The 21,805-nt window shown below is 39.8% G+C and overlaps 1 protein-coding gene across 2 annotated transcripts in view; it reads right to left on the reverse strand.

Moving 5' to 3' along the window:
- The window catches only part of sdk1b (sidekick cell adhesion molecule 1b), a 253,500-nt gene that overhangs the window by 136,565 nt on the left and 95,130 nt on the right, over nucleotides 1-21,805 (reverse strand). For both annotated transcript variants that reach the window (XM_051903427.1, XM_051903423.1), the window contains exons 3-6: nucleotides 15,784-15,940; nucleotides 13,012-13,118; nucleotides 11,418-11,565; nucleotides 575-708 (exon numbers count right to left, since the gene is read on the reverse strand). In XM_051903427.1, the coding sequence (XP_051759387.1) occupies nucleotides 575-708; nucleotides 11,418-11,565; nucleotides 13,012-13,118; nucleotides 15,784-15,940 (546 nt within the window). The remainder of the gene's footprint in view (nucleotides 1-574; nucleotides 709-11,417; nucleotides 11,566-13,011; nucleotides 13,119-15,783; nucleotides 15,941-21,805) is intronic.

The raw sequence follows: 21,805 nt of genomic DNA on the forward strand, positions 1-21,805 counted from the left end.
TGTGCACAAACACCTGAAGCGCGCACGAATACTGAATTTAACTTCACATCTTCTTGTGCTTGAAATGCCTGTATTGGTGAGTACCCTTGCCTTGTAAACAGTCAGTTTTGTCTTAAGTGAACATAAACAGTTGAGAAAAAAATGCATGTGTATCAGTAAATTGGATCCATGCATTAGCTCTTAACGTGACAACAGCCTAATATATAGGCCTACCTGTTGCCGCCTGTGTCCTTAATGTTTCTGTTCTAGACTGAATAACTTTTGTAACTTTAATAAGGATTAATATATGTTTAATTTATATTAAGACTATGCAGTGCAATTTTACATTTGATTAGTTTATTAAATTTCTGTACCTGAAAAGTGTGAATTTTCTCTGATATCTAAAGTTTTGGTGTCATAACTGCCTGTTTTTGCAAAAACAGTTTCATGTCCGGTAAAAAAATATTTATGGCTGGTAAAGTCACCGGCCATTGGCAGGTGTGGCAAAAAAAAAAAAAAAAAAAAAAAATACTGTATATCATAGTATTTTATTACACAACCATATATACATACTGTATATACTTCAAAGACTTACTTGCTATACTCAGGTAAATGGAAGGACTGGTTTTGTTTTCTCCATTGCGTTCATTAACAGCCTGTACGTAATACCGTCCTGCGTCTGCTGCTGCCGTAGCCAACACCACGAGCTGATTGTCCAATGTTATTGCTCTGAAACCAAAAGAGAAACACACAAATCACAAGTAAGAATAGTAAAAACTGTCCACTTGCATTTTCATTTCCTTTCTAATCTCAGGGTGACCTGTACCAAATCAATTTGCTTATTTGTAAAATTGAGCCAGGTGACGTTCTAATGAAAGCACATGGGCGTTTTATTATTTTAGTTCTGGATGGTCTCATCGGCAAGAGGGCAACGTGATAATTACTCGTTTCAACACACGTGCACAAATCAATACATCACTGGACACAATGAAATATGAACATGTACAAACACGCATACACGCCACTTACATTAACCAAGGCTTTTGCCACTTTTTGAACAGATATTTTTATCTCTCTCGAGGACAGGAAAAAAATAACTCGCCAAAGAAAAACACAACAAAATGAATAAGGAAAGAAGAGAGAGTGGGCTTTCATGTTCCTCTATTGCCTGTGTTCAATAGCGCTCTTATGAGAAACGTCAATAGCGCTTTCAAATTTTCACACACACATGACACAATCACACCTTTATATGAGGCAAGTTTTTAAAAGCACTAAGAGCTCCACACTGTAGTCACCATAACAGAAGTGTCACCGCCACAGCTAGATGTGCCACACCCAGTGAACCTGCAGAAAGCCTGGACAAAATTACATTCCTGTCTGTCAGAACCCCAGAGAGATTTTAGACTGCTACTGAAAAGCCTTTTCTAAAAGTGAAGGAAACAAGGCAAAAATACAGACAGCTGCTTACACATATCGACTTTATTCCAATACCATGATTATCTGTGACGTTTGATATGTATACTGTATTGTTTCTTTGTATTGTATACTGTGTTTTTCTTGTGTCCTTGTTTTGTTTGTAAAGCTCTGGAAAAGAACTTGTTGTTTTTAACACAGGTTTGAAAAGAAAACTTTTTAACTAAAGTAAAAAAAAGCCATCTTCCACAAAATATGTGTATTTAAAATGTAAAATGGCTATTTAATGACTTTTCAGCTAAATTTAAATAGCAAAATAAATATGAAATTTATGAAACTGAAAAAAATGAAAAGGGTGACACAAAATGACCATTGCTTTCAGCATCAGAAATTGTAAATAATTAACTATATAAAATGACAACTTTTTAAAAGAAATGTGGCAAATTGCCTCAGTCTGACATTTTTATGAAAAATACTTTTGTCCTGAGAACATAGTTTATCATTTCAGTGAAAATCTACTTTGATTATATAGTATTATATTATATAGTCTGAATTTATGCTAGTGTGGTTTAATTGTGTTCACTCGTGTACCCAACAGCTATAGCAAAAATATGATGATATTGACATTTTAGTTTGGAAGACCAAATTAAAAACAAACAAACAAACAAAAAAAAAAAATCTATAATCTGAAAGAGCTGTTTGAAACCAATGAACAAGCATTTATTATAGTAAATGGGATACAGCTCTACAGCCCTAACAACATAAAATCAACATTTATTTATTGTTATATTCATTCGACAGACATTATGTAGTCCAATCAGTAGTCTAAGTAGGGCGCAAGGTTTATGAACTCCTATAATTATAACTTATAAAGGGGACCCATAATGCCCTTTTACAAGATGTAATATAAGTCTCTAGTGTCCCCAGAATGTGTCTGTGAAGTTTCAGCTCAAAATACCCCACAGATCATTTATTATAGCTTGTCAAATTTGCACCTATTTGGGTGTGAGCAAAAACACGCCGTTTTTGTGTGTGTCCCTTTAAATGCAAATGAGGTACTGCTGAGGCCCGCTTTCCAGAAGAGGGTGGAGCTTTAACAGCTCGTGCTTTGGTTGCTCAAAAACAACAACAAAGCTGGAGAATCTCACGCAGCCAAAATGAGGATTGTCAGTAACGGTGTTCAGCCTTACATTGTTCAAACCGGAGTCGGACACTGATGGAGAGAATCAGGAAGAAGTTACAACTTTTAGAATGCATCTAGACATTTCTGAATGGTTAGGGGATAAATTTATGTAGCTACTGTGGAGTTGATTAAACTCATCCACTAGCATGTCATGTTAATCTTTTGTGCAAATCCAGTGTTGAATTGACCCTCGATTGTGAAGCAGTCTGGCGTAAAACGACGGCATGATAACAACACTCTACTACAACAACTCTTCCTCTTCTCTAAAGCAGCCCAACATGGCCTCGCCCCCTTTGTTATGTCTTCCCGGGGGTAGGGTTTATGTAAATTTTGGGGTTTGTGATGTCACCAACCCAAAGAAGCCATTTTTTTGTAGTCCTTAAAAAGCATTTCTGTTAAAGAAAATATCTCCCTTTGCATTGAACTTTGAGCATTGTAACTTTGCAACAGCAACATTACACACTAACTGAAGTTAAAAAAGTGAAATCATAATCAAGAAAAGAAATTTCCCTTTCATTGCAATAGCATGGAAAGGAATGACAAAAGAGCACTTTTACTGTTTTTGCAATTTCTCTGTCTTCCAGGGAGAAAAGGTCTTATGGGTTTGGAACAAAATGAGGGTGAGTAATGCTGATAGAATATCATTTTTGAGTGAACTGTCCCTTTAACTAGACAGTACAGGAGTCTCTGCGTACAGTACTTATATGGTGAAGTTATCATTTCCATTATATAACCATAAAACATGGTGAAAATTCCAGGTGGAAGGATACTGTTGGGATCACACACTGTAGGGCTGGTGTGAGCAGACTCTTTCAGCACTGCTTCAACTCAGCCTCAATAATTTAAATTACATCTAAGAATAAAAATGATGCTGTAGCAACTCAAATAATGACAAAGATGACGATGAAGTGGAAAAAAAACATTATTGGTTTATGTAAGTGCACAATTTCTCCCCACCAAATCCTGACGCAATGGCAGACCTCTGAAACGGTGGCCAAAGCCTACAGTAATCTTCAAACAGAGGAGCTCAGTGTTTTAATGCATGAGCCACCGTGTAATGTCAATAAAGTCCAGTCATGGGTGACTGTCCACATTTAAATATATAGAGCTCTTTTGTCGACATTTCAGCGAGCGGGTTCATTTTGATTACTGGACACATTTGCTAATGCATGTACGCACATACAGACTCAAGGTGAACGAGGAGGAACCATTAGAAACTAAACAGCCTATACTCTGACTTCAATATGGCAGAGCTTTTAGGGCAGGAAATGCGAATCAGACAAGCAAACAAGCGGTAAGACAAGAGAGATGGAGAAAAGGATAAGCCTCCGAGATATTTAATGGGCAATGGATGTTGTTCATATAAAGTTCAAGGTGAAATAAAGTCAGAGAGTGAGTAAGAGACAGAGATAGGACAGACAGGGAAAGAGAAAGAGAGAAACCACATGAAAACGTCAAGAATAAGCGTTTTAATCTATCTCCTGTAAGGAAAAAAAATTCCCTTTGAACTCAGAGTCTTTAATTCCAGCCTCTCCATCCAGGGGAAAAAAAGAGGGAAGGGAAGGGAAAATGAAAAAAGAGAAGTCTCGCACTCAGTCCAAAATAAATCCACAGTGGAAAAATCTCAGCATGGGATGTTTTCACACTTTCAGCTTTAACTTTAAACTATAAGATATTCCAGGCCTTCAACTAACACATTCAGAAAGTTAAGTGTAAGGTGAAATGTGTTATGGTCCAGATTCGATTTAGCTAATTTTACACATTTAAATAGATAGTTTACCCCAAACTGAAAATTCTATCATCATTTACTCACTTTCACATCGTTCCAAACCTGTATGACTATATTTCTTCTGTAGAAAACAAAAGAATTGGTAGAGTGCTAAAGCCAATCAGTATATGTGGATGATTAGGAGGCCATGATGGACAGAGGCAAATGGGCAAATTTGGCCAGGATGCTGGGGTTACACCCCTACTCTTTTCAAAGGACATCCTGGGATTTTTAATGACTACAGAGAGTCAAGAACTCGGTTTAACGTCTCATCCGAAGGAAGGTTCAACAAATGGCATGACTTGGGGGCTGGACCACATGGCTTAGGGGCCATTCACACAGAACACATTTTTACATAGAAGGAAAGACATAGGGTAGTGCAATAAAAAGAAAGAGAGGTCTAGAGAAGCGTTTTTAAAAGAAATTTGTACTCCCGACACAAATTACCATATTACTGTTGATGAAGCATCTATATCGTAAAACAGAGACCATAAATTGACACTAGACCTTTCAAAAGATGTATAATTTGTTACCATTATTAATATTTTTAGACAGTTGTCTATATAGTAAATGTAAACAACGGTAAACAAAGTGACGCCAAGCCAGAAGGCGGGTCCGTGCATTTTAAGAGGTTAACTTGAGCTCTTACATTTTTAGAGCACTTTAAGCGCGAGACAGTACAAAAGACACAAAAGCAATGGTCAAACATGTCTGTCTAGTGCATATTTACATAGAAAAACAATGGGAAAAACACATTCTGTGTGAACAGCCTCTTGAAATGCCAGATGTTGGCAGTAAGTGCATTTGGAAAACCTATTTGGAAAGCATAAAAACTTTCATAATTCTGATTTGTCTCGCTAGTGGAGCAGAAATTACTTTTATTCTTTAGAAATACACCAACTGTAGCTTTAGCAGTGAATGAGTTAAACGATACATAACGAGTCCACTAAATACTTAATAGCAGTGGTGAAATTATTATAAGGTGGTAACAATAGGGTAAAATAGAAGAACAAAGAGCAACATTGGAAAGAAAGACAGACAGACAGAGAAATGACACATTGAGTTTACAAGCCAGGAAACTGCACTTAGATGGAATCTGACTTGTCAAATTGCTCCCAAGGTCACAATAAACATACCTGTACACACAAAAAGAATGAAAAATATGAAATACAAAGGCAGAAATGCATACTGAATGTTCATCATAGAAAATACATCAAATGCAACATACAATTAACTGTAAATTTGGTCAAATATGCAACTAAATAGCTTGCATAGTTCACATATGAAAAATTCCTACAGGGTCATTGCATAAAATGAGTAAACATGCAGTGGAGGACCTTATTGTGCCGTGGATTAATGTGGGAGTTAATATCAGGTGCTGAATTCCAGCTGTAAACTCTAGCCTACAATAACAAAAACAGCCAGCGTTTAGCTGGGATGTTGTTCGGTTGTTAATGACCCTCACTGTTCTTGTGCATGGTTATTTTTGTGGTTATATGGTTATGAAAGTATTTCAGTAAGGGGTGATGACTTGCATGAAGGCGTATTGTTGGATCTTGTAGATATCCTGGAGGCAAGGTGGGCTGCATTCAATGTATTTTTGTCTTCTTAATGGGTTGTATGTTCCATCTGTGCTGTTTTTAATTGTTGGTCTATACGCAAGCAGCAGGTGGACGTTTTTACCTTGTGCATTATGTCTTGCACCATGAGTATCATATTTTTAAGGTCCAGATTAAAAATGAACCTTTACAATAAGGTCAATTTGTTAAAATTATAAAATATTTTTTTAACGCATTATTTTATAAGTTAATTTTAATGTTTAAATATGTGTTCTTGAGCAGCAAATCAGCATATTAAAATTATTTTAGAAAGGATCATGTGACACTGAAGACTGGAGTAATGATGCTAAAAATTCTGCTTTGCCATCTCAGGAATAAATAACATTTAAAAAAAAGAAATAGACATTTAAAATTGTAATAATATTTCACAATTAAATAATGGATTTTCTATTAATACATTAAAACATCTTACCAACCCCAAATTATTGAACAGTACACTGTAAAAAAATATTTTCATGATTTGTTATCACAACTTTTTTTCTTTTGTCAAATCAACTATTTTGTAAAACAACTATTTAATTAATGTGGTTCAGATAACATAATATTTTGAGTTTCTGTTGATTAAACCAATCGCCTTCATTGTATTAACTAAAATGTTTAATTTCAGTGAACTCAAAATTTTAAGGCAACCAGATAACTTACTTCTTTTAAGTTAAACCAACAATTCTTTTTTACAGTGTACTGTAAATTGTTAAATATGTTACAACTGTGCAGTTTCCTGTTCCCTGTTGCATTAACTAATATTAACAAGTGTACGGAGCCCTTAAAGGAACATGGTGAAGAAAAAAAATATGAGATGGGAGGAAAAATTATTTGGCAATGCTTTTGCGTTCTCATGCAAATGTTTTTGCGTTCGCTTGCAAAACGTTTGCATTCCCCCGAGACACTTTGAATTCACTCACAAAGAACACAACATTTTTTTGATAAAACGCAAAAGTTTATGTGAGGAAACGCAAAGTTTCTCAGAAGAACGCAAAACATTTGCGAGAGAACGCAAAAGCATTGATGTATAATTTTTCCTCCCATGCACATGTATCGCTCCGTACAAATTTAACCATTTTTACAAATTTTTTTTAAAGTAAATTACACATCAATGCCAGTTTTAAAATGATGCGGGGAGCAGGACTACTTTGAACTGTCACGATGCAGTGTGTTCCTGTGCAGTAAGTCAGTGACTGACCTGTACCAAACCGTTATGAAGGAAGTGCACCTAAAGACTATTGTGTAGAAGCATGTGGCAGACTGCATTTCTTCAGTTGTCACTTAAAATACATCCTCTGTTGATCCTTCCTTACGACAGTATCAGTGTTTGCTTCCCTCTTAAGGGCGCACTTAAGGTCTCAACAGTGTTGACAGCTGAGCCACTGATGTTCAGGATTGTGGGGGTTTGTGTGTCCTTCTTTAAGTCCACAATCATCACTGAAGGCTTCAGAGCAGTCAGCTTCAGGTTACTGTGTCACTAATAGGACACCAGCTGCTCAACATCCTGTCCTCAGGCAGACCTGTTTATGAGGCCACGTACTTAAAAATAAAGATTACAATTAGAGCCCAACAGGGTGTTACAGCCTGATGCCACAGGAGAAATACAAGTTACACAAAGAACTTTTTATCATCTAGTTCTTTAGAATTAAACTACCGTTCATTTTTTTTAAAGAAATCAACACCCTTATTTAGCGAGGACACATTAAATTGATCAAAAGTGACAGTAAAGACATTTATAATGTTACAAAAGATTTATATTTGCAATAAATACTGTTCAAACTAATAAATGGCGTTTCTGAGAATTTCTGCCAAAAATGAGTCACAATTTCCATATTAAGAAGTAACTGTTTTCCACACTGATAATAAGAACTGTTTCTTGAGCAACAAATCACCACATTTCTGAAGGATCATGTGACACTGAAGACTTAAAATATATTGAAATTGAAAGTTGTAATAAAAATTGTAATAATATTTCACAATATTACAGTTGCACTGTATTTTTGATTAAATAAATGCAGTCTTGCAACTGTTTAGTGAATTTGCCCCTCAGACGTTTAAGGCCCGTTCACACAGAGGACGATAACTATAAAGTTTTAATAATCGTTAAAAATCCACAAGGAGAATAGGGAAATGTGGATACTAATACAGTTATCATTAAAGTTAACATTCTTGGTGTGAATAGGCCTTAACACCGTGTCCTAACCAGACGTGGCACGACACCGCGACATGCGATAAAAGGTATCTTTTCCATGTTAATAGAAGTTTTTGTCCTAACCAGCCGCGACGGCGACACACGAATATTCGATTTTAGAAACGGTTTCTATTTCTCCGTGACGTCACGGCTGGAACAGCAACACAAAGTATGGCAATGATAATATCAGGTACTGTTTATGTGCTTTATTTAATGTTAAAAGCATCTAACGTGAGTTTGAATATCATTCTGTGTTCCCAGCTTTTTAGCTGTAATGAAAACAACACTGGCTATTTCACCTCAGATCTTGAAAATAAATAAATGGGCACAAGAACGTTCAAAGTGTCAACTCAACGCAAACAAACAAGTGTATTCTACGACAAAGATCGGTTCAGTTACTCCGTATGTACTTTAAATAATGTTTTAATTGTGTAATATTTATGAATTTTATTAAGTACTTGCCCATTTCATTGTGTCCGCTGTGCTCTTGCCGAGACAGCCCGCCCACACTCTCTTCTGATTAGCTGTGGCTTTTGATTGATTTTATCGCTTCTCATTTTCGCGTTGCGTCTAGTGTGGATAGTCAAATTGCTCGTCGCTGGAATCTTATCGCATCGCATCTGGTTAGGACACGGTGTTAGTTCTCTTTATGCATAGTAACAGTTCTATTTAGAAAAATATTGTCCTGAAGAACCATTTAATGCTGAAATGGTTCTTTGTATTAGAGTTTAGGGTTCTTTTTTCCCGCTTTTTTGTTTTTTAAATCTGTAACTGTCAAAAAATCCTTTCAAAACAAACTCCTTGTTGACTTTCTGGAGCTCAACAATCCAACTACACAAACTGTCCTTAAAATCCTTCTTAAAATGTCTATTTTTACAATTTCAGAGTGGCTAGCAATAGCATGCTAGCTTTGAAAGAATAAGATCCCACCCTCACTTCAGAGCATCTCCAAAACCACCTCCAAAACATATGAATGCACACAGCAGAGAGTCACCATTAAATTAGCTTATGTCTCAAAGCACATAACATTACATTAATAATGAACGTAAACAACTTACAGTACTCTGGTACTGTTGAGAAAGAGTGCAAACTTGGTCAGTATGTTGCACTCAATTGATTTCATGACCACAGAAGTCTGAGAATATTTGTGACAAATATCAAGTGAGTATGTGTATGAATGTTTGGTTGGAAAGCCTAATGACACTGTGGTCCAATCTACGATGTTCTGCTGCATTAGGGAACCAAAGAGCCAATTCAATTATCACAATCAGACAGAGTATGAAGAGAAAACAGCAGCCAAAAAAAAAAAAAAAAGTTCAAATGAGGGAGGGATGGAGAGAGAGTGAGAACTAGATGAGGGGAAGAGGAGTACGTGTCTGGAGATCTGAAGTTCAAAGAGTAATCAAGAGGAAAGAGTGAACATGGAAATGAAATTTCATGCAGATAAGAGCAACAAGAAGACAGATTTCAGCACTCTTTTAGAAATCACATGCTTCAATTTATACTCAAAGCACAAGCCAAACTACCAAATGAGACACAAATTATACCTACATATACCTGCATTTTTTTTAAGTTGCAAATTTCATCTGTTTTTGAAAATCTCTGTAGTCTTTTTAGAAGGTCTCCTAACTATTTAGTGACATGGAGACAAAGAGCAAATCCTACATTTGTTAGCAATGCAAATCCAGCACGTTCAAGCATAAAGAGAGATCCAAAAGCTGACTAAAGGGATAAAATATGTACAAATCTAGTAGAAAAAAATAAGAAAAACAGCTGGTATTGTGATTCAAAATGAACACAGGATTTTCTAAGGACTTGAGATGTCCACTAAATCGCCTTCCATGTTTCTTAAAGACCTAATGAAATATTAAAACGTAAACTTTATGTTCTTCACACAAATCTAGACATTAATAATAATAATAATAATAATAATAATAAATTAATTAATTAATTAAAAATAAATTTTAAAAAATAAAATAAAATAAAATAAAATAAAATAAAATAAAATAAAATAAAATAATAAATCCATTTGAGTACCATAGAAGAAACTAAGTCATACAAGTTTGGAACAACACAGGGATGAAAAAATAATGACAGAAAATTATAATTTTAGGGTAACTTTCCTTAAAAAAAAAAAAAACATTTACCCCAGAAGCAAAACTGTGTAAGATATTAGGATTTGTTTTCACAAACCATTTGAATTTAGTTTGTTTTTCTTGTTTTAAGCATAAATCACACTACATTGTGTTAGACTTGCTTAAATAATCTGCACTCTACTCACAACCCTGTGCTAGTTGTGGGTGGGTGTATTTCTTTGGACACACATGAGTATTCATCTCTCTCCTCTAGATCTCGTTTCTTTGATAGAGTAACGCATTTCACGTACGAGTGGCCTTTGAAATGAAGACCGTCTCATAAGTGCCATGACAACCGTTTGACTGACAGCCGGCGAGGTGAGCTATCCTCAGATGCTGACAGTAAAGCTTGATGAGTAGACGTGTCGACCCCGCTGCTAACAGTCCAAGAATCTGAAGCGTGGCGTCAACAACTGCAGGACGTGCCGGTTTCATTTAGAGAATCAATGAATGTCATAAAGCACATCATTGCCGTGGGGGCCAACTGATGAAATCAGTCTAAAGACACAGTAGACAGTGATTGATGTAACACTATTTTCAATGCAAGCGTGTTTGTGTGTGTGTGTGTGTGTGTGTGTGTGTGTGTGTGTGTGTGCGTGTGTGTGTTCCAGAATGTACAGACGAGGGTTGCTGGACTTTTGACAGACTATTGCGTTAGGAATAAATTTACATAATGAATTTAAACAGGTTGTTGTCAATATGTATTTATCCTTTAAATGATTAATTCACTTAAAGATGAAAATTCGGTAATTTAGTCACCCTCATGTCATTCCAGACTGACTGACTTCCGTGGAAAACAAAAAGAGACATTTTAAATAATGACTTTCAGAGAATAAAGACTGTGTCTGTTCCTCACACGAGTCGTATAAACAACTTTTATGGTAATATTCTTATGACTTTGTCTTTCTTAGTCACTCTCAGTCTACTGAAAAGAATGAGCAGAATATTCATCAAAAAGACAAATATTTTTTCGAAGAAAGTAACACAGGATTGGAGAACAAATGATAGGAGTCAGTAAATGATGACTTAAGCGTCCTTTTTAGACAAAACCATTTACATAATAAATTAGAGCAGGTTTTTGTCAATATCCATTGATCTTTTTACTGGACAAGTCTCACAGATGTCAAAATGTCAAATGGCAACTTACACCCGATGGTTAGGAATGATCTTGAAGCCGTCTCTGAACCATGTGACCTGAGGGCGAGGGTAACTGCTCACAGCAGGGGGATTCAGGACAGCGGCTCTTCCCTGAGAGACTGTTTTCCTCTGTTCCAGTTCAGCAAAGTTATCCATGTCTATGAGAGAGAAAGAAAGAGAGAGAGAAAAAATTCCTACTGTGACTGTGATTTAAATTGCAATATGAGGCACATTTAGCCTCATAATTCTGTTGCTCTCTTGCTGATATCAACATAGAAAAAAGGGGTCCCCTGCCGTCCGTTTGCAATCGTGTTCCCCGGGGGTGGGAATTAATATTATATATACAATAATATTCATAGTAATAATACGATTGAAATATATTTATATAAATTATTTAAATAATCGTTTTATTTTATTATTGAGATATATCAATAATACAATTATTATTATTTTGTGGCAAATGTGATAACTTGAAGATTCTGTCATTAACTACTCACCCTAATGTCGTTTCAACCTTTCTTTTCTTTTTTTCAAGATTTATTTTTGGTGATTTTTGCCTTTATTATGATAGGATAGTATAGAGTGGACAGGAAGCGAGGTGGAAGAGAGAGGGGGACAGGATCGGGAAAGATCCGTGAGCCGGGACTCGAACTTGGGTCGGCTGAACATATGTCAGGGCGCTGCCCACAAGGCTATCGGCGCCGACACAAACGAAGATCTTTTTAAAGAAATCTAAGAGTTTTCTGTCCCTCCATTGACAGCCTATGCAACTACCACTTTCAAGCCCCAGAAGGGCAGTAAAGTCATCTTAAAAGTAATCCATGTGACCCAAGTGGTTTATCCTCAATTTTATGAAGCGAAGCTAGTGCTTTGTTTGAGCAAAAAACATAATTTACCACTTTATTTACAAAATATTAATCTCCAATGCACATTCATGAGAGCACCACGAAGCATGTGTGTTGTGTTGATGCGAGAGCAGACATTGTTGAGTGAATGCGTGTTGGAGATTAATATTTTGAAAATAAAGTGATAAATCATGTTTTTTTGCACAAACAAAGCACTTACGTCACTTAAAACTGAGGTTAAACCACTGGAGTCACATGGAGTACTTTACTGATCTCTTTACTACCTTTCTGGAGCGTGGTAGTTGCATAGGCTGTCAATGGAGAGACAGAAAACTCTTAGATTTCATTAAAAAGATCTTAATGAACAAAATCTTACGGGTTTGGAACGACATGAGGGTGAGTAATTAATGACAGAATTTTCATTTTATCACAGTCCAGGATGTTTAAGGCACTCCAAGACCCCTTGACCATGGTAAAATTATTGTAACACATGGCCTTCAGTGGTTCTTATCTGTAATATACTTGCATATGTGTCTTGCATACGCCTGCTGTATTACAAAGAGTAAATAAAGTGTACTGAATTGACAGCATATTTAGAAATTACTGGAGTGTTTCCTGAATGTCACTTCTAGTTCATCCCCTATGGGACCCTGTGCTACATGCATATGTGTGTGTTCTAGGTGAGTGTGGTGATGTGTGAAATCCATTTGTGCTACAGCCTCCTGGACTCCCTTTCTAACAACATACACATGTACTTACAAGCCACGCGAACATCAGCTCTCGTCTGGATCAGCGCTCCCATCCTGTTCCTCACCGCGCACTGATACACACCCGCGTCCTCACGGTTTAACGACGTGATCGTGTACCTGGAAGAGAGAAAGAGAGCTGGGATTTACATAGTGCTTACTTGAGTAATGGACTATGTTCTTGCTGTGCAGTATACACTATTAAGTGTGAAACAGAGCGCATTATGTAATGATAAATGTTTCAAACAGTAGTGTACTACATTGTTGTCGCATAACCTCACTACTCTGCATGTTTAATTCAGTGTGTCACTTCCAGTTATGAAATTTCTTTAATCCACTCTTGCATAAAAATGTCTTAACTTCTGGCAGTTCGATCAAATAATGAGCCAAGGAGGAAATTCTGGAGTGATATTATGTCCGGTTCATTCTTCACACTTTAATTAAAAGGTCAAATGGAGTGCATTGCATTGTGGAATAAAGTATATTACACATTATGCTCTGGTTTTGCATACCGTTGACCATATAGTATGAGTTGTATGTTACTATGCTATTTCGAACACATCCCAAAACTTGGCTCTACAGTATATCTCTGTCATCTGTACCTGCAACATGATTTCCTCAGTGTGTACAAAAGCCAGTTCAATAAAGACAGACAAGAAGTTTGAAAGTGGACGCTAACAAGTGCTTGGATTTATGAGCGGATGGATGTGAGTGTGTGCTGATTACACACAGAAAGATTACAAGCCCACAGGGTCAGAGATGCTCAGATCTGTGTTGATTCAGTTTTAACAGATGACTGTTTAATTCATATGGAATGAGTGTGGAATCAACTGTGTCGATCAAATGTAAGATTCTGAAGAACACTACAAAACATTACATTTCAATGTTACTGTCAAGATGAAATAGAAACAGAAAATAGATAAATCATACAAATTTAGTATCAGTGTTATTTTTAAATTATTTTTATATATTTTAATTATTTTTTTACTTATTTTTTTATTAATATATTTTTTAGATTTGCCTTTAATCTTACATTGTCAAAATTAAAACTTTTACATTGTTTATGTGCTTTTGTCATGTGTATTAGTTGTTTTTTTTTTTATATTTTTAATATTAATTTACTTTTATTTCAGTTTTTTATTTTCAGTTATTCATTTTAGTGCTTCAGCTTAAATTTACTTTTCGTGTAATATATATATATTTTTTTTATTTCAGCTTTATTTAATCTAGAATATTTTTAAAAGTTTTAGACTACTGTCGCTTTGATCAACTGCATTCAATTTAGATTAGAGTTCAGTTCTCACTATTAACTAAGTAATTAACTACAACTTTTGCCTCAATAAACTCCCAATTACTGCTTATTAGTGTTGTCACGATACTGGAATTTCCAACTTCGATACGATACCTTGAAAAATAACAATATTCTGTATCATTTTAGATAACGCAGGGAAAACTGCCATATATACTGCCATACAGATATTTTTATTATTATCTCATAATTTTTTTGATAATTTGGGTAATTTTGCAATAGCTTATGCACAGCACAGTGAGGCTTTATTTGAAACTTTTGAAACTAAATTTACAAAAAAAAAAAAAAGACAATTAAAAAGTCAAATAAAATAAGAACAAATAAATTACAAACTATAGCACAAATAAATACAATAGAACAAAGAGACAAATGAAAAAACACAGCTTTAGGTTTTTCAGGTTGGTCTAACGGTAGTATTCAGGTAAGAAATGCTACAGAAAATAAAGTAATCAAATGTAAAATAACACTGATAGTCTTCATTGTAAAAATTAAATACAGATTAATACTTACAATTAAAGTTACAAAAGCAGTGAGCGATTTTCTCTTTGTCTTTTGTTCTTTGATTAACACGACAGACAGCAGCTGCTGTCACTTTAAGAGCTTATGCACGGATCCAATATACTGTATACTGTTCAACTATTTTCATTCCAAAACTGACTGTGTTTACCTGAATACACACCAAGATGGGCATTTTGACATAATCGTGTATGTTTTTAACCATTTAATCGCAGTAAGCCACTCAATTTGGTACTTGCGAGCTGTTTGAGAGGCAGCTTTATGTGCGCGCCACTTATGGATATAGATCAGTGCTGTGGGCGCTTTTGGTGTGAGCGCCCACAATAAGCTACTAGTTAATAGTGAGAACTGGATCCTAAACTAAAGTGTTACCCAACTTTCATTTTTCGGTGAACTATCCCATTAGAGTCAAATTTTTTGGCTTTAAAATAGATGAAAATAGACCTCATCGCTCATCTTGCTAACACTGTTCTTATTATACACCATTACTTTATTATACACAACTCTGAGGTCACTAATAATAATGTCTCCAAAACATGAGGGGTTAAAGATGGATGACCAGACAAGAGAAAGAGGCCAAAGAAGGGAACAGTACAAATGAGATCCCAAAGGACTCTGCACTGTCTATATTATTTTATATTGTAGCACTATTTTCTGCTGTACAATCTCCAACACAGAATCCAATGACCTCATTACATGGGGGCAAGTTAAGATAATGGTTACTTTTACCAAAATAGTGTTATAAACTTCTTTAAAAAAATCCCATGAATTTTGAAAATTTAAAAATTTGTGGCTTGGGAGTTCTCTGTTTTGCTGTTTTATGCAGACTTCATGATCTGGAATAGTTCCCAAAGACCGCCAAGTTAAAGCCCACAATGACATGTTTCATGAACTTGGTTGAACTTTGGATACAACATGTAAACAGCAAACAGATAGCAGAGAGTGTGTGTTCATTTTTACCTGTACTCTGGTGTGTATTCAGTGATGTCTGTGTTGTTTCTCATCCATTTGAACTCCAGCGGCCAGCTGCCCTCAGCCAGACAGGTGAGCACAAGTCTGTTCCCCTCCAGGTGTGTTTGAGCACCCCCTGCCTCAGTTTTAAAGTACGGAGCGGTGTCTGTAAAGAGAACATTAATAACTGAATGAAAACCCATGTTTAATTTTGATATAATGAACAGTTAAACTTTTTTAAATGTGCAAAGATGGCTAATTATGATGCATGAATGAAAGCACACTGAGCGGAAGAATAAAGTGCTGACCATGATATTTAAAACAGTTCAAGCTCACTATAGCAGCCAAATGCAACTCTGATTAATGACCAATATATCACCCAGGCCGATTCATCAGCCAATTTTTGGCCATTTCTAGACTGATAACTGTGCCTGAGTACACATTTAGACTACATCTCATTATATGAGTATATATATACAGTATATACCGTATACTGTTGAGAGAGAGAGAGAGAGACATAGACATAGATAGATGGATAGATAGATATTGGGAATCGGGCGCTCTAACAAGGAGGCTAGAGACTCTAGCATCAGTCACTAGACTGCCTCTTGGGATCAGGGGAGTGAGGTTTACACACACCGCTCTTACCAGCCTACGTCCGTTACACTCACCCCCCTAAAACTCACTCCCATCACAGCACCAATGCAACCCCCTCCTCGAACCACCAGCTCTAAGCGGGACTCGAACCCGGGTCCGCGGGCATGGGAGTCGGACACTCTAACAAGGAGGCTAAAGACCGTCAGATGCTAGAGCGCCTCTTGAAATCAGGGGATTGAGGTTTACATGCACAACTCTTACCGGCCTTCGCCCGTTACACACACACCGTTTAAAATTCTGGGCTCAGTACATAGGAAAAGACATTCAGCTTCAGTTACAGAAATACAAGCCAATATTCGCTGCATTTAGAGCATTAAACAAAGATTAAATAGGTCATGAACACATCAAAGCGAACGGTTCAGAACCCGTTCAGAAAGACAAATGTTCCAGTTTATATTGTTTACTTTGATGTGTCCTGTGTAGACAAGCCTCAAACAGCTGTGGCACATCATATCAAAAAATGTTTATTACAAGCGAGACGCTCACATTGGCTATAGAGTGTTATTAACCTACTCAGTTGATTACTCATGACACACAGCAACACAGCTAAAAGTATATGGTGGACCTTTTACTGAAAGTAGCATAATTTTACTTGTTGAGACATGCCTTCACAAGCACCCGTAAAAGCTGTATTTGTGACGTTTGAGTTGGGAGAGGTGCGACACGCGAAAGGGGCATTTGCAAAATATGTTGTATTTTTGTAATTCTGCTAGGTGCCACTAGTGTCACAGAAACTTCATGCTTCACCTTTAAAGAGAATTTGAAAGACAATTTGGATTAAATTGCGATTAAAATTCTGAATGGTGAGGGGAAAAAAGTGAGACAAACTCAGAATTGCAAGATAAGAGACAGAATTGTCATATATAAAATGTCAGTTACCTTTATTATTTTTTGTTCTGTGGCAGAAATTGTAACAATTATGCTTAGTTTTGGTTTCATTTTCACTGCATTTTGTTCCTGTTTTGCATGCCTTAGCTCTCTAGTAAGTTCCCTTTCGTGGGAACTATCGACGCTACGTCGAATGACGTGATGGGAACCCTCTGCGTGATTGCGTCGTGAAGCACTTCTGTATCCAACCAATGATGAGACGAGACGATCAGACGATCACGCCGCGCGCTCTTTGAGGAGGGTGCCGCGGCGAGTGTTCCCCGCGGATCTGGTCCCGCTGCTGCTGAGGCACAGCGGAGGCTGCATTCGTGGGGATCACAAATGGATCTGGTAGAGGGGGGAGAGACGGGCTCTGCCTTATCTCTCCCCTTACCTGCCAGACCCAGTGTCTCTCCTTTGGCGGTGGAAGCACGCGCTGCGGTTTCTTCCCCCCGGAGGGAGACACCGACGCTTAACATATCTTCCTCTGAGGAGGTTGACGTGGTGAGCGTCGAGGCTGGAGATGAGGACCCGCCATCCTCGTCTCCAGCTTATGAGGAGCTGCTGGAGGTAGTAACCAGGGCAGTCGATAAGCTAAAAATAGACTGGCCCGCGGAGAGAAGCGAAACGAAACCAAAAAGCAAGCTTGATGAGCGCTTTCTCCCCGCACGGTCACTACCCCAGCGTCGGGGTCTGCCGTTCTTTCCCGACCTCCACACCGAGGTGTCGAGGTCGTGGAATAGACCTGTGCAATATCGTGTGTTCAGCCCCCAAACATCCACATATAGTAACATCGTGGGGCTGAAACACCACGGCTATGGGGCGATGCCTCGGGTCGAAGAGACGCTTGCGAGCTATCTCTCGCCCGAGTCTGCATCGTCCCTTAAGACCCCGACATTGCCCACTAAGCCATTAAAGACAACATCGGGCTTGGTGGGCAAGGCTTATTCGGCAGCAGGTCAGGCTGCAGCTTGCCTTCATACAATGTCCATTCTGCAAGCTTACCAGGCTGATCTGCTGGGGGAAATAGATGAAAGCGGGGAAGCGACATTTGAGACCATACAGGAGCTCAGGAGGGCGACAGATCTAGCTCTCCGGGCCACCAAGGAGACGGCCAAATCAATTGGCCGCTCTATGGCAGCCTTGGTGGCCACAGAGAGGCACTTATGGCTCAATTTGTCAGATATAAAGGAGAAAGATAAGAACATCCTCATGGATGCGCCGCTGTCTCCTGTGGGCCTATTCGGCGACGCAGTGTCATCTGTCGTCGATAGGTTCCAGGAGACACGTAAACAATCAGCGGCCTTCCAGAGATTCCTTCCCCGCCGTATTCATCCCCCTGGGGCTGCTGAGCGGGAGCAGCCTCAGCCGATAGCCGGCTCCTCGGCGCACAGAGCGCAACAGAAGGCCAGTGTGGCCACCCGTGCTCCCCCGCAGAGAGCTTGGGGACCGGGGCGGCCAGCACAGGCGAAGTCTTCCGGGGGTAGGGCGGATCTGAGGACTGTCATTATTTCCCGGAAGGCTTCAAAAAAGAAGTCCTGACGCCAGCTGTCCGGGACTTACGAGGGCAGCCCCTCCCGGAGAGGTTCGGGTATTAAAAAATCTGGTACCTGTTCCCCTTCGGCGCCCTCAGGGGGCCGTTCTGCCAACCCTGCCACCCAGTGTGCGTCAGGGCGCAGCGGCCTCCACCGATCCTCCGAGGAGGGTCGGTCATCACTTGATTCGTTTGTCTGCCGGTGCGCCGTGTCAGACCAACGAGCCAAGTGCTCAAAAAACATCAGAGGCCAGTCTCGAGAGACTGGTTCCCTTAGTAGAATTTATGGAAGAATGGAAACGTCTCCCGAACATTTCGAAATGGGTGCTGCTCATTGTAGAACAGGGTTACAAAATACAGTTTGGCTCTCGGCCGCCCGGGTTCAACGGGGTTCTTCCAACAGTGGTGACCCCAGAGCAGTCTCTGATTATGGAACAAGAGGTTATGACACTCTTGCAAAAAGGAGCTATAGAAAGGGTTCCTCCTCCCAGCAAGCTGTCAGGGTTTTACAGCCGCTACTTCATTGTTCCAAAGAAGGATGGAGGATTACGTCCGATCATAGATTTACGTGTGCTAAATCGATCTGTACAAAAGTTAAAGTTCAAAATGCTTACACTCAAACAGATTATCCCACAGATCAGGTCCGAGGACTGGTTTGTGGCGATAGACCTGAAAGACGCATACTTTCATGTATCCATCCATCCTCATCACAGGAAGTTCCTCAGGTTTGCTTTCGGGGGCGAAGCTTACCAATACAAGGTTCTTCCCTTCGGCCTATCTTTATCACCCCGCACGTTCACGAAGTGCGTGGATGCAGCTCTGGCTCCGTTGAGACTCCAGGGCATCCGCGTGCTGAACTATATCGACGATTGGTTGATATTAGCTCAAACAGAACGATTGGCAGTTCAACATCGAGATGTTGTTCTGTCGCACATGAAGAAGCTTGGGCTGAGGCTCAATGCCAAGAAAAGTGTGCTGGTCCCGAATCAAATTACCAACTACTTAGGGGTAGTGTGGGACTCTACCACGATGCAGGCATATCTATCCCCTGCTTGTGTGAGTTCCATTCTCGGGGCCGTGAAAGGGGTGAAGTTAGGCCAGTCACTCACTGTAAAACAGTTTCAGAGACTGTCGGGTCTTATGGCAGCTGCGTCCAACGTGGTAACTTTTGGCCTTCTGCACATGAGGCCCTTACAGTGGTGGCTCAGGACCAGGGGGTTTCCTCCATTGGAAATCCTTTTCGCATGATCAAAGTCACACGGCGATGCCTTCATGCTCTGGTCATGTGGAAAAAGCCTTGGTTCCTGTCCCAGGGACCCGTGTTGGGGACTTCTCGTCGTCGTGTAATGCTTACGACGGATGCTTCCCTCACGGGCTGGGGGGCGATCATGAGTGGTTGCTCGGCTCAGGGTTTATGGGAGGACCATCAGCTCTCCTGGCACATAAATCGGCTGGAGATGATGGCGGTATTTCTTGCATTGAAACACTTCCTCCCAGACCTGAGGGACCATCACGTGTTGGTCCGCACGGACAACACGACGGTGGTCTCATATATCAACCATCAGGGGGGTCTGCGGTCTCGCCGACTTTGCAACTTGGCCCGTCGGATCCTCCTGTGGGCCCAGGGAAAGCTCCTCTCATTGAAAGCAGCATATATTCCAGGGCATCAAAATGTGGGAGCGGACGCCCTGTCGAGGCAGGCGCCGACGCCCGGGGAATGGAGACTCCACACCGAGGTGGTGGAGCTCATCTGGAAAAGATTCGGTCAAGCGGAAGTAGACCTATTTGCTTCGGGAGAGTCAACCCAGTGCCCACTGTGGTACTCCCTAACGTACCCAGCACCTCTGGGGCTGGACGCTATGCTACAGACGTGGCCGAGGCTACGTCTGTATGCATTTCCCCCGGTCGCTCTGCTCCCGGGAATTCTGGAAAAAGTACGCCAGGAAGGGGTCAGCCTAATACTGGTGGCTCCGTACTGGCCGACCAGGATATGGTTTGCGGACCTAATGTCCCTGTTAGACGGCTCTCCATTGGAGCTTCCTCTCAGGCAGGATCTCCTGTCTCAGGCGGGCGGCACAATACTCCATCCCCGCCCAGAACTATGGAAACTGTGGGCCTGGCCTCTGAGGGGGCAAGGCTCATAGAGGCTGGTCTCCCAACCGAGGTTGTGGAGACCATCCTTCACTCCAGAGCTCCCTCCACAAGGAAGCTATATGCATATAAATGGAAGTTGTTTTCTACTTGGTGTAGCCAACGAAATACGGACCCTGTCCAGTCATCTGTTAGCCTTGTGCTTCAGTTCCTTCAAGAAAAATTCTCGGAAGGATTATCTACTTCAACATTGAAGGTTTACGTAGCAGCTATCTCGGCTTATCATGCTCCGGTAGGGGGTTGCTCGGTGGGTCGAGACCCTCTTGTCATACGCTTCCTCCGTGGCACGCTGAGGCTGAGGCCTGCAGTGCGCACAAGAACTCCAGCCTGGGACTTGGCTATAGTGCTAGAGGGGCTAGCTGAGGCTCCCTTCGAACCACTAGAAGAGGTGTCAGGGAAATTCCTCACTCTAAAAACGATATTTCTTCTGGCAATCTCGTCTCTTAAAAGAATAGGAGATTTACAAGCACTGTCAGTTGCTCCTTCGTGTCTGGAATTTGCGCCTGGTATGGTTAAGGCTTTCCTACACACTAGACCTGGCTACGTGCCAAAGGTCCCCACCAACGTCCCAGGTCCTATTGTGCTCCAGGCTTTTTGTCCTCCTCCTTTTGTAGATCCGGATCAGGAGAAACGCAATCTGCTTTGCCCCGTCAGGGCCTTAGATACATATGTCCACAGAGCTGCCCTGTGGCGAAAAACAGACCAGCTGTTCGTATGTTATGGGTCCCCTAAGAAAGGGGGCCCAGCATCTAAGCAGAGGATGAGTAAGTGGGTGGTCGAGGCCATCTCACTTGCCTATGAAACGGCCGGACAGCCATGTCC

This window comes from Ctenopharyngodon idella, chromosome 1 (genome assembly GCF_019924925.1).
Source record: "Ctenopharyngodon idella isolate HZGC_01 chromosome 1, HZGC01, whole genome shotgun sequence".
NCBI lineage: Eukaryota > Metazoa > Chordata > Actinopteri > Cypriniformes > Xenocyprididae > Ctenopharyngodon > Ctenopharyngodon idella.